At 44.3% G+C, this 12,806-nt stretch overlaps 1 protein-coding gene across 1 annotated transcript in view; it reads right to left on the bottom strand.

Annotated features, from left to right (window-relative positions):
• MEGF11 (multiple EGF like domains 11) overlaps positions 1-12,806 on the bottom strand; it is a 590,966-nt gene that overhangs the window by 257,404 nt on the left and 320,756 nt on the right. The window contains exon 7 of the mRNA XM_058156456.1: positions 1,558-1,770. Within this exon, the coding sequence (XP_058012439.1) occupies positions 1,558-1,770 (213 nt within the window). The remainder of the gene's footprint in view (positions 1-1,557; positions 1,771-12,806) is intronic.

Below are 12,806 nucleotides of genomic sequence, written 5' to 3'. Positions count from 1 at the left end.
ACCTTCCTTTCCTTTCTTTTTCCTTTCCTTCCCCTTCTTCCTTTTTTTCCTTTCCTTTCCTTCCCTTCCCTTCCCTTCCCTTTTCTTTCCTAGCTAACCTTCTTCTCTCTGATGGAGAAAGCTTATTGCCTGTGTCCAGATGATCTGGCTTTAGCAAAAGAGCTTGATTTTATTTGATTTGTGGAGCCAAAGGCATATAACTAAGGCACCAATCATACCACTATCTTAAAGAGAATTTCAACTCTGTAATCTTTGAGACAGGAGCTTAACTCCAAACAGACTTTGAGTGATCTCTGTTAAAACCTCTACCTTGCTGTTTGTCTCCTGGTTCAAAGGGGTCACTTTGGAATATAAGTCTGGAACGGCAGAAAAGGTCAGATAAATTATAAATGCTTGTTTGAATTGGGGTTGAGAGAGTCAAACTATTCTGAAATAATCAAATATGGCAGAGATGGAAAAGAGGTTCAACACAGAACGATCAACTAGCCGAAGATCGGAAAGAATTCGCCAACTTTTATGAGCGTATAAAACTGCCTAGTGCAAAGTAAAACAACAACAACAACAACAACAAAGCTCCGTTGAGCTCAGACATCCCTCGGATTTTGAGAATGCTGGTCTATTGAATTCCCCCTCTGCCTGCTGACCAGGTGGTGCATCAATTCAATTGTTCAATTGAATCAATTCAATCAATTGTTCTGCCCTTAGACTCTACGGAGAATAAATCCAGCCCCTTTTTTCGGTAACAGCTCTACAAGCAAGGGAGGATTTCTCAGAAGAAGCATGTGGTGGTGGGAGCAGATTCTGAAAGAGGGAGGGAAGGAGGAAGGGAGAGGAACAAGGAAAGAAGGAAGGAGGGAGGGAGGGAAGGAAGGAAGAAAGTAGAGTAAGGAGGGAGGGAGGGAGGGAGGAAGAAAGGGAGGGAGGAAGGGAGAGGAACAAGGAAAGAAAGAAGGAAGGAGGGAGGGAGGGAAGGAAGGAAGGAAGAAGAGGAAGGAAGGAGGGAGAAAGGAATGAAGGAGGAGGGAAGAGGAAGGAAGGAAAAGGAAGGGAGGGCGGGAGGGAGGGAGGGAGGGAGAGGAACAAGGAAAGAAGGAAGGAGGGAGGGAGGGAAGGAAGGAAGGAAGCAAGAAGAGGAAGGAAGGAGGGAGGGAGGGAGGAAGGAAGAGGGAAGAGGAAGGAAGGAAGAGGAAGAGGAAGGCAGGCAGGCCAGGAGTCCACTTCCTGCCTTCTGCTGCCTTGCCAACTGCCTGCACAAGGTCCTGTAGACACTTTCCCCCACTCTTGACTCTCGAAAAGGGTGAAAGATCCTATCAATCATATTTTAAAGATGCTGTTATCACCAGTTCAACTTCTCCCTTTTCCACCAGAGCCCTGCAAGATGCTGTCCCATCACCAACTGGCGATCCCTGCCATGCATTTCTTGCCATGGTGGGCCCAAGAGCAGGAGTTGAACCTCTTCTTTTATCCAGAGAAAGCACCCGGTGACATTTTCCTCCCGGCCGCTGGAAAGCTCCTCACTCTACATCTTCTCCCTCTGCGGAAATATCGCACACATACCTGACTGTGTTAGTAGCATGACACGGACACCGTTTGTTGCATTTCAGCCCGTAGTATCCCTCGGGACAGATCCGTTCCTGACAATGGATGCCCTTAAAGCCCGGATCACACAGACATGCTCCGTTGACGTGGTAGCACTTGGCTCTGTTCTCGCAGTTACACTTCTCCATACACTGGAAGCCAAAGGTCCCCACCGGACATTCCTCCTGACACCTACGAAGAAACATCAGGGACTCAGGATCAGGTAGTCCACTCTGGATGACTCGCAAAAGACTTGGGTTTTGTAGAACATCCATGACTATGTAGTCAGAGGTGTCCAGAGGAGGGGAGGTCCACCCATTTTAAAATGGCCAGGGTTGAGAAACACTGGGCTAAACCAGACCTCAATCAGAAGCCACGAGGGTTGGCTCCGTGCAACATCTAACCCAAACTCCCAATCAACCATACTCTGCCAATGTTGCATGGGGTTTGACCAGCATGAGATCATGTCTGATGCTCTCAGACATGGTATAGTAGTGAGTCGTTAGATTGCTCTGCTAGATCAGTGGTTCTCAACCTTTATAGTGCTGCGATCCCTTTAATACAATTCCCCACAATGTGGCGACCCCTTTAATACAATTCCCCACGATGTGGCGACCCCTTTAATACAATTCCCCACGATGTGGCGACCCCAACCGTAAAATTATTTTCATTTTGAATTTATCGCGCCTGAAGCCGTATTGGCTAGCGATCTGAACTGCTTGCGATTGCCTTGAGGACGGAGGCATTAAAGCGGAGACTCCTCCCCTATTAAGTTTATCGCGCCTGAAGCCAGATTAGGCTAGCGATTGGGAGTGATTGCAGCTGGCTTGAGAGGGAGACATCAGAGCAAAGATTTCTCTCTTTTTTAATTCATCGCACCTGAAGCCGAATTCGGCTAGAGATTTGAAGAGCCTGCAGCTGGCTTGTGGAGTCAACCATTGGAGCGTGATTCTTCGACTCGCAAGTATACTTCCCATATTTCCGATGGTCTTAGGCGACCCCTGGCAAATCGTCATTCGACCCCCAATGGGGTCCTGACCCACAGGTTGAGAACCGCTGTGCTAGATTAACTCAGCATGCTGTTTCGGGCATGAGAAGTGTGTGAAGGTGTATCTGTTGTTCCAGGAACTTTGAATGTCCTAAACCAAGGCTCTTCAAACTTGGGAAGTTTAAGACTGGTGGACTTTAACTCCCAGAAGGGAATTCTGGGAGTTGAAGTCCACAAGCCTTAAAGTTCCCAAGTTTGGATGAGTTTTTTGTTTTATTTACAGGATGATATGGAACACTCTGTCCAAGAGAAATGGATTTGATTGGATCTGGGCTGCCCACGTACAAAGAAACTGAGCGTGTAGTGTTAAATCATTTTATTTTCCCCCACTGAGAATTACCCTTTAAATCAGGGGTCTCCAACCTTGGCAACTTGCTTTGCTGGCTGAGGAACTCTGGGAGTTGAAGTCCACAAGTCTTAAAGTTGCCAAAGTTGGAGATCCCTGCTTTAAATGAACAAGTTTGGATATTGTTGTCCTTAACCAAGGTTCACCTTCACACTCCTTCCCCTCAAGGGAGAGGTGAAGCTTCTGAAATGATTGAATTTCTGCCCTTAGTTGATGGTGATCCTTAAAATTTATACTGATATTGATTGTTTCCTGATTGCTTATTTGTAGCCTATGAGTATCATTAAGTGTTGTATCATTAAGGGTTAAATTTGTACCCTATGACTATCATTAAGTGTTGTACCTTGATGAAGGTATCTTTTCTTTTATGTACACTGAGAGCGTATGCACCAAGACAAATTCCTTGTGTGTCCAATCACACATGGCCAATAAAGAATTCTGTTCTGTTCTGTTCTGTTCTGTTCTGTTCTGTTCTATTCTATTCTATTCTATTCTATTCAGTGTTGTACCTTATGATTCTTGATGAAGGTATCTTTTCTTTTCTTTTATGTACACCGAGAGCGTATGCACCAAGACAAATTCCTTGTGTGTCAAATCATACTTGGCCAATAAAGAATTCTATTCTATTCTATTCTATTCTATTCTATTCTATTCTATTCTATTCTATTCTATTCTATTCTATTGTGTTGTACCTTGTGATTCTTGATGAACATATCTTTTCTTTTATGTACATCAAGAGCATATGCACCAAGACAAATTCCTTGTGTGTCCAATCACACTTGGCCAATAAAAAAATTCTATTCTATTCTAAAAATTCCATCTCTTTAAATTCCTCTTCCTGTTGGCCTAAATTGCATCTCATGTACCAACGGGCTCATTGGAACCTAACCAGATTTGCATTTCTCCCAGGGTGGCAGTACAACTCTTGGCTCTTTGGTGGCCCAAGATAAACATTTAAATATGTGTTTTAGAAGTCGCTGGGTTTAATTAACATGGAAATGTGCAAATTAATATAAGTCTATGACCATCAGCCAGAGTAAATGGGGACAGGCCATGCTTGTCTGACCGTAAATGACAGTAATCTTTACAAAGGCTATTATGTACAATTTCCTCTGTTCATCAGCGCAGCCCCCTGAGTAATTGCCTAGTCTCCCCTAGAGACCATATAAATCCATGACTGAAGCGACTCAGTCTTTTGAAACATGCAAGGCCCCGCAAAAGACTTGGATCTTCATCATAGCACTGCGGAAAGCCATTTTTGGAATGGAATGAGGAAGAGCCGTGGTGGCACAGTGGTCAGAGTGCAGTACTGCAGGCTACTTCTGCTGCCTGCAATTTGGCAGTTCAAATCCCACCGGGCTAAAGGTTGACTCAGCCTTCCATCCTTCTGAGATGGGTAAAATGAGGACCCAGATTTTTGGGGGTAAGATACTGACTCTGTGAACCACTTAGAGAGGGCTGTAAAGCACTGTGAAGTGATATTGCCCTTTTCTCCTTCCTTCCTTCCTTCCTTCCTTCCCTTCCCTTCCCTTCCCTTCCCTTTATTTTATTTATTTTATTTTATTCGATTTTTATATCGCCCTTCTCCCGAAGGACTCAGGGCGGTGTACAGCCGAGTAAAAATTCACTATATACACATTAAAAGAAATAAAAACAGAACATATTATAAGGTGGCCGAAAATTTAAAACAATTTAAAAACATTAAAATATAAATAACACCAATAAAAATTTTAGGCCAGTCCCGCTTGAATAAATAGGTGCGTTTTCAGTTCACGGTGAAAAGTCCGAAGATCAGACACTTGGCGTAAACCAGGGGGAAGTTCGTTCCAGAGCGTAGGAGCTCCAACAGAGAAGGCCCTGCCCCTGGGGGCCGCCAGCCGACATTGTTTGGCGGACGGCACCCTGAGAAGGCCCTCTCTGTGAGAGCGTACGGGTCGGTGGGAGGCAAAAGGTAACATCAGGTGGTCCCGTAAGTACCCGGGTCCTAAGCCATGGAGCGCTTTAAAGGTGGTAACCAAAATCTTAAAGCGCACCCGAAAGACCACAGGGAGCAGTGCAAACTGCGCAGGAGTGGTGTTACATGGGAGCAACGAGTGGCTCCCACTATTACCCGCGCAGCTGTATTCTGGACTAGCTGCAGCCTCCGGGTGCACTTCAAGGGCAGCCCCATGTAGAGAGCATTGCAATAATCCAAGCGGGAAGTGACAAGGGCATGAGTGACCGTGCATAAGGCATCCCAGTCAAGGAAGGGACGCAACTGGTGCACCAAGCGTACTTGGTGGAAGGCCCTCTTGGAGACGGCCGCCAAATGATCGTCAAACGACAGCCGCCCATCCAAGAGGACACCCAAGTTGCGCACCCTCTCCGTTGGGGCCAATAACTCGCCCCCCACAGCCAGCTGCGGCTGCAGCTGACTGTACCGGGGTGCCGGCATCTACAGCCCCTCCGTCTTGGAGGGATTGAGCTTGAGTCTGTTTCTCCCCATCCAGACCCGTACGGCTTCCAGACACCGGGACAGCACTTAGACAGCTTCCCTTCCCTTCCTCCCTCCCTACTTAGCTCTCTCTAAGTGGTTTACAGAGTCAACTTTTTACTCTCAACAATCTGGGTCCTCATTTTACCAACCTCAGAAGGATGGATGACTGAATCAACCTTGAACCAGTCAGGATTGAACTGCTGGCAGTTGACAGAATTAGCCTGCAATATTACATTCTAACCGTTGCGCCCCCACAGCTCAGGTTACCAGAGTTAGAAAGGTCCTTGGAGGTCTTCTAGTCCAACCCCCTGCTCAAGCAGGAGCCCTTATACCATTCTAGACAAGTGGCTATCCAATCTCTTCTTAAAACCCTCCACTGATGAAGCACCCACAACGCCTGAAGGCAAGCAAGTCATACCACCACTGATTAAAATGTTTACTGTAATTGCCTTGCAGAGCAGATACTGTTAAAGCTTTTTTGTCAGTCATTTTGCACAGAATATAAAGCGTTAAAATATGACAATAAGAGAGAAAATATTTTAGCAGATATTGCTTGCCTGGGAAAAAAATGCAGCAATAAAATTGCTTAATAGGAAAAAGAATATACAGCGGCTGATTTAATTTAATATAATTTTGACCAGAAGCAAACAGGCTGTGAAAAACATGAGCTAGTTTAGCTGCTATATACTGTATACTTCTGCTTGAGTTTATCATTTGTGATAGTGATTTTAAGGCATTTTGGTTGGTAGAACAATCTGCTGCTACCTTTTGAAATAGAAAGATTACTTTTGATGTTTGGGGCCAAGTTAATTAAGAACTGATTTACATATTTAGATAATTAAACATGGAACGTCACTGCCGAAGGTAAATGGTTCAAAGTAAATGGTTCAGAATAGATCCACCTCTGGAAAGCTACTTTGTTAAGATCCAGAATTCTAGGCTTTATGGAATGCAGTTTTTCTACCGGGAGGAATTTTTGGGTGTGTTTATGCAATGTGGGAAAACCTTACAGGTATGTTCTGAATATCTATCATCTTAAAATGGCCCATTTTCTCTTGAAATAAACTATCCAGATTCCTCTGATTCAAATTATATCAAACTAGCAAATATCTCTTAGACCGACGGTCACCAATCTGTTGTGGTCCGCCATCAGCCTGCGGAGCTGGCAACGGAGTCGGACAGTGATGAGTCTGAGGTGAGGCCAGGGCCATCGAAAGTGGGGTGCAGACTCCAGAGCCTCCAGAGACTGATAGTAGTGAGGCAGAGAAACAGGAGGAGCCTGTTCCTAATACATGCATGAGAAGAGCTCCCAGAAGGCAAGAGCAGCTAAAGCAGAGAGGACGACTCGGGAGTAGGGCCAAGAGATGATTGGCCCCTCCCATAAGGCTTAAAAGACCAGCAACGTTTGGGCTCTTTGTCAAAAAACAATGTTGATAGACTTGCTCCTTGTCTTGCTGCATTTATTTCTTGTCGGCATCTTCTGCTTTTGAACTTTTGCTAAGAAAAGTCTTTGGCAGTTTGCCTATCTAGACCAAGGTTGGCGCTAAGACTGAAGAGCTGTGTTACGAAGAATTTGCTTTGATTTAATTTAGACTACACTGAGAATGAGTTGATTCTCAGCTGTTCTAATAAAGTCTGTTTGTTTTTGAACTGATTCAAAAGTACTACTACCTACCTGGGCCTGGGTCACAACACAATCTTTCTGGCTTTGTGGGCCAGTGGTGGGAGTGGCAGTGGGGAGGTGGTGGTGAAGAGGATGGCTCTGTGCAAGAAGCGTGCATGCACACCACAGCTCCATTTGCACAAGCAGCAGGCACACACACCATGCCACTTGCATAAATGGAGCTTGTGCAAGTGGCTCAGGGGTTGGGGACCCCGTCTTAGGCTACCACTGAGCCCGTAGCCCTTCATCATTTCTGAGAACTGAATATCAGTGGCTGATTCTGTGACTTGCCCTACAAAATCAGCACTCGCAGGTTGCTTCCTTTCTGGAGCTCTGTTGTGTTTGCACACACACGTGTGTGTGTGTGCTATCACGCCTAACCTTCTGGCCCTTGGATCTGAGCAGCCCTCGAACGTCCTGACTACAGCACCAACGCTTTCTTTGGCTGAGCAGTTGGAAACTCTCATGAATGAAGGCAAATATACGTGTCCCAGGATAATGTTGTCAGATCCAATCGGAGTCTGTCACTGAGCAACAAAGGCATCCCTGCGGATTTTATTCCGCTAGTCCTTGGCGACCATAGAGGGTGGCACTCATCTCCGGTTCAAGGCCACTGAGCAAGCGCTGTCCGAAGGCATTTCTGCAGTCATGTGGCCAGCATGATGTCATGCAGCACCGTTACTTTCCCACTGAAGTGTTACCTATTTATCTACTCGCATTTGCATGCATTCAACCTGCTAGGTAGGTAGGAGCTGAGGCGAGGACGGGAGCTCACCCCTCACATGGCGCTCGGGTCTCGAACCCGGGCTGCTGGCTTTCCAGCCGATAAGCCCAGTGTCTTAACCCCTGAGCCATCTTGCCGCCTCTTTTTTTGGGCTCGTGCCAGAACCCATCAAGCAGAGGTTTTAAGTATTTATTTATTTATCAATCATATATAAGATAACAGGTAAAAGTATAAACATAATTTGGATACATGAAAAGAGTAAGTAAAAAAGGAATATTAGGACAGGGACGGTAGGCACACAGGTGCACTTATGCACGCCCCTTACAGACCTCTTAGGAATGGGGTGAGGTCAACAGTAGACAGTTTAAGCTTAAAGTTTTGGGGGTTTGGGGATGAAGCCACAGAGTCCAGTAGTGCATTCCAGGCATTGACCACTCTGTTACTGAAGTCATATTTTCTGCAATCGAGTTTGGAGTGGTTTACCTTGAGTTTGTTTCTATTGTGTGCTCATGTATTATTGTGGTTGAAGCTGAAGTAGTCATTGACAGGTAGGACATTGTGGTAATTTTATGTACTATGCTTACGTCAGACTGAAGTCTGCGTAGTTCTAAGTTGTCTAAGCCTAAAATCTGAAGTCTGATGGCATAAGGTATTTTATTGCGAGCAGAGGAGTGGAGGCCTCTTCTTGTGAAATATTTCTGGACTCTCTCAATTGTATTTATGTCCGATATGCAGTGCAGGTTCCAGACAGATGAACTGTATTCAAGGATCGGCCTAGCAAATGTTTTGTATGCTCTAGAGCCCATCTATTTTGTATGCTCTAGAGCCCATCCTCTAGGTTCCCCAAGGATGGGCTCCAACACAAGCCCGAAAGCTTGGAAGAATAAACCGTTGGTGCTGGTGACAAGACTTGGATTGGATCCTGCAGTTGGCAACTCTTCTTGGCTGATGGAGAAACACACACGCCCTGCTGTTACCTGTTCCAAGCACACTTTGCTTGTTTAAGCAGAAAAACACAATGCTCATCTAGATGAATGGGCTGCTGACACCTCACTATATCATCCTGTATTTATAGGCACTATCTAGCCTAAAGAAAAAAAAATCAAACTTTAGTACCTTCATCCATTTACATAATTAATAGCCCTTTGCCCCCCCCCTCCCCCGGTCCTCACTTCTCTGTGGTTTAGCCCTTTGCTACCTTGGGAAGCAAAGTAATACACTCCACCAGTAACTACACCAAATACACTCCACCAGTGAATTTCATACAGTGGAAATGTCTGACTTCCTATCTTATCAATCCCGAAAGACCATTAGGGATGAAACACGGCTGCTCGGTTAAATTATACCACGGCCAAATATACCCTCTTGCCCGATTCTCGTTTTCCATTTCATCCTCCTTATCTGGAGAGAGCTACGTTACAGCCGTTCTTTAGGGGCTTTAATAATAAGTGCATAATTATTTCGGCTTGGCTTAATATACTTGTCAGCAGTGGAATTAATGGCCACAATTTCACAAAATATTAAACACTACCGTGCTTTGCTTAACACATTATATACATGTAACAAATATTGTTCTTTTTACGAACATTGGTAAGAGTGGCGGCCGGCCCATTCGTATAAAAGTGATTATCTTTCTATCTTACGTGGAAATAAAGGATGGCACACCTCGAAACGTTTTAAACTCTTTGGGTCCCGATTTCATACACACCAGTAAAAAAAAAATACTTAGGAAAACAAAAACAAACAAAAGACAAAAAGAAATCACACGCTGGTTCATTATAAGTGCTTGCAAAGCAACTGTTTTTTTTAAAAAAAAATATTATTATTATTATTAGCCTACCTTCGGCTTTATGGCTTGGGTAGTGTAATATTTCCTAACTTTTATTGCTTTTTAGCAAGTTGGCTTTGCATTCGGTGCGTATCGTCAAGCTTTTTATTTGATTGTGCATTTTCCCATTGTGTTGTTTTTTCGTGGATGCTTTTATTTATTTATTTATTTATTTATTTTATTTATTTATTTTAGAGTTTTGTTTAATGCTAATTTGTTATTTTTTACGACTGCTAGAGAATTTGTAAAGAAATTAAGATCGAGGAGTGAAGGCAGGCGGCCCCTCCCTTTTCTACAGTCATGTGACCCAGACATCTTGGCTGGGGTGATTCCCCCATGTGGGCCCCCGCGACAGCGTTGCATTCACACTGCAAAGATGATTGTTACCTTGTGTACGAAAAAAGGGAAATGCAGGTAGCTCTCAAGTTACGACCACAATTGAGCACAAAATTTATGTCGCTAACTGAAACATTTATTAAGTGAATTTTCCTCTGTTTTACAACCTTTCTTGCCACAGTTGTTAAGTGAATCACTGCAATGGATAAATTAGGAACATGGCTGTTAAGTGAATCTGGCTTCTCCATTGGCTTTGCTTGTCAGAAGGTCGCAAAAGGGGAACACGTGAACCTAGCTGTGCACTGTGACGCGGTATATAAGTCTAAGTGCTATTCTATTCTGTTGTGGTCCGCCGGCAGCCTGCGGAGCTGGCAGCAGGGTCGGACAGTGAGGAGGCTGGGGAGGAACATGGGCCAGTCCTGGAGTCTGGGAAAGGCTCGGATGAGGGCTCTGCGTCAGAGGCAGAGATGGGGTCAGGGCCATCTGGGAGTTATGTGCTGCCTCCAGACTTCAGTGAGGCAGAGGAACATGGGGAGCCTGTTCCCAGTGTGCGCATGCGCAGAGCTGCCAGAAGGCAAGAACAGCTAAAACAAAAGGGACGACTTGGAAGTAAGGCTTGGAGATGCTTTGGCCCCTCCCATAAGACTTAAAAGAGGAGCAGAGGCACGTGGGCCTTTGCAGGAAGCAGCTGTTGTTAATTCTGTTCAGTTTAAAGTCTGAAGCTCTGTTTGATTCTGGACTCCGTGTAGCTTTGCCAATTAGGTCTTTGGCAGCATGTCAAGGGAGATAAAGGTGGGTGATGATCCCAAAGGACTTCTCCCGAAGGACTCTGTATAACTAATTGGGACTCATCTGTGAATAAACAGAATTCAAAGCTGTTGCAATAAAAGAGGTTTTTGGGATTACTCGTGTGTTTTAATGACTCAGAACCTAGGTCAGAACATTCCATTCCATTCTCCCCTCACATCCTGGACATAAACTGTTTCAACTCCTACCCTCAAAACGACGCTACAGAGCACTGCATACCAGAACAACTAGACGCAAGAACAGTTTTTTCCCGAAGGCCATCACTCTGCTAAAGAAATAATTCCCTCAACACTGTCAAACTATTTACTAAATCTTCACTACTATTAATCTTCTCATCGTTCCCATCACCCATCTCCTTCCACTTATGACTGTATGACTGTAACTTTGTTGCTTGTATCCTTACGATTTATATTGTTTCCTGATTGCTTATTTGTACCCTATGAGTCTCATTAAGTGTTGTACCTTATGATTCTTGATGAAGGTATCTTTTCTTTTATGTACACTGAGAGCATATGCACCAAGACAAATTCCTTGTGTGTCCAATCACACTTGGCCAATAAAAAAAAATTCTATTCTATTCTATTCTATTCTATTCTATTCTATTCTCTTCTCTTCTCTTCTCTTCTCTTCTCTTCTCTTCTCTTCTCTTCTCTTCTCTTCTATTCTATTCTATTCTATTCTATTCTATTCTTTTGCTATGGTGGCACTGTAGCTAGAATACAATATTGCAGGCTAATTCTGCCCACTGCCAGCAGTTCAATCCTGTCCGGCTCAAGGCTGACTCAACCTTCCGTCCTTCTGAGGTGGGTAAAATGAGAATCCAGATTGTTGGGGACAAGAGGCTGATTCTGTAAACCACTTAGAGAGGGCTGTAAAGCACAGTGAAGCAGTATGTAAGTCTAAGTGCTACTGCTATTGCTATTCCTCAATTTACAACCAATTCATTTAGCGACTGAAGTTGCAACAGCACTGAAAAAATGTGACTTACGACCACTTGTCATACTTTACAACTGTTGTAGCATCCCTACCTCACATGATCAAAATTTGAGTGCTTGACAACTTAGCGTTTATTTACAATGACTGCAAGAGCCGCAGGGTGATGCGATTCTCATGTGTGACCTTCCCAGCTGGCTTCCGACAAGCAAAGTCATGAGGGAACCTGGATTCACTTAATGACCATGTGATTCACTTAATTACTGCACTGCAGTGATTTGTTTAACAACCATGGCAAATATGCTCATAAAATCAGGCATGATCCACTTAACAACTGTCTTCCTCAGCAATGGAAATTTAGACCCAAATTTTGTTCATAAGTTGAAAACTACCTGTAATGTTCAAGATGCCCAATGTTATCAACCTGAAAGTTTGATATCATAAGATCAAGGGAGGGACTAATACCACTCTATAAAGCCTTAGCAAGACCACACCTAGAATATAGACTAGACTAGACTAGACTAGACTAGAATAACAGGGTTGGAAGGGGCCTTGGAGGTCTTCTAGTCCAACCCTCTGCATAGGCAGGAAACCCTATACCACTTCAGACAAATAGTTATCCAACATCTTCTTAAAAACCTTCCAGTGCTGAAGCATTCACAACGTCTAGAGGCAAGTTGTTCCACTGATTAATTGTTCTACTGTCAGGAAATTCATCCTTAGTTCTAAGTTGCTTCTCTCCTAATGCATCCAGTTATGGTCACCATGCTATAAAAAAGATGCTGAGACTCTGGAAAGAGTCCAGAGAAGAGCAACCAGGATGATGAAGGGACTGGAGGATAAAACATACGATGAACAGTTGCAGGAACTGGGCATGGCTAGTCTAGTGAAGAGAAGGACCAGGGGAGACAGGATAGCAGCCTTCCAATATTTGAGGGGCTGCCACACAGAGGAAGGGAGCAACCTCTTTTCCAAGGCACCTGAAGGCCAGACAAGGAATAATGGATGGAAACTGAACAAGGAGAGACTCAGCCTGCAAATAAGGAGGAATTTTCTGATACTGAGAG

The sequence above is a fragment of the Ahaetulla prasina genome, chromosome 13 (assembly GCF_028640845.1).
Source record: "Ahaetulla prasina isolate Xishuangbanna chromosome 13, ASM2864084v1, whole genome shotgun sequence".
Taxonomy (NCBI): Eukaryota; Metazoa; Chordata; class Lepidosauria; order Squamata; family Colubridae; genus Ahaetulla; species Ahaetulla prasina.
Note: the sequence above shows the minus strand (reverse complement) of the source record. Positions and strands in the feature narration are given on the sequence as shown.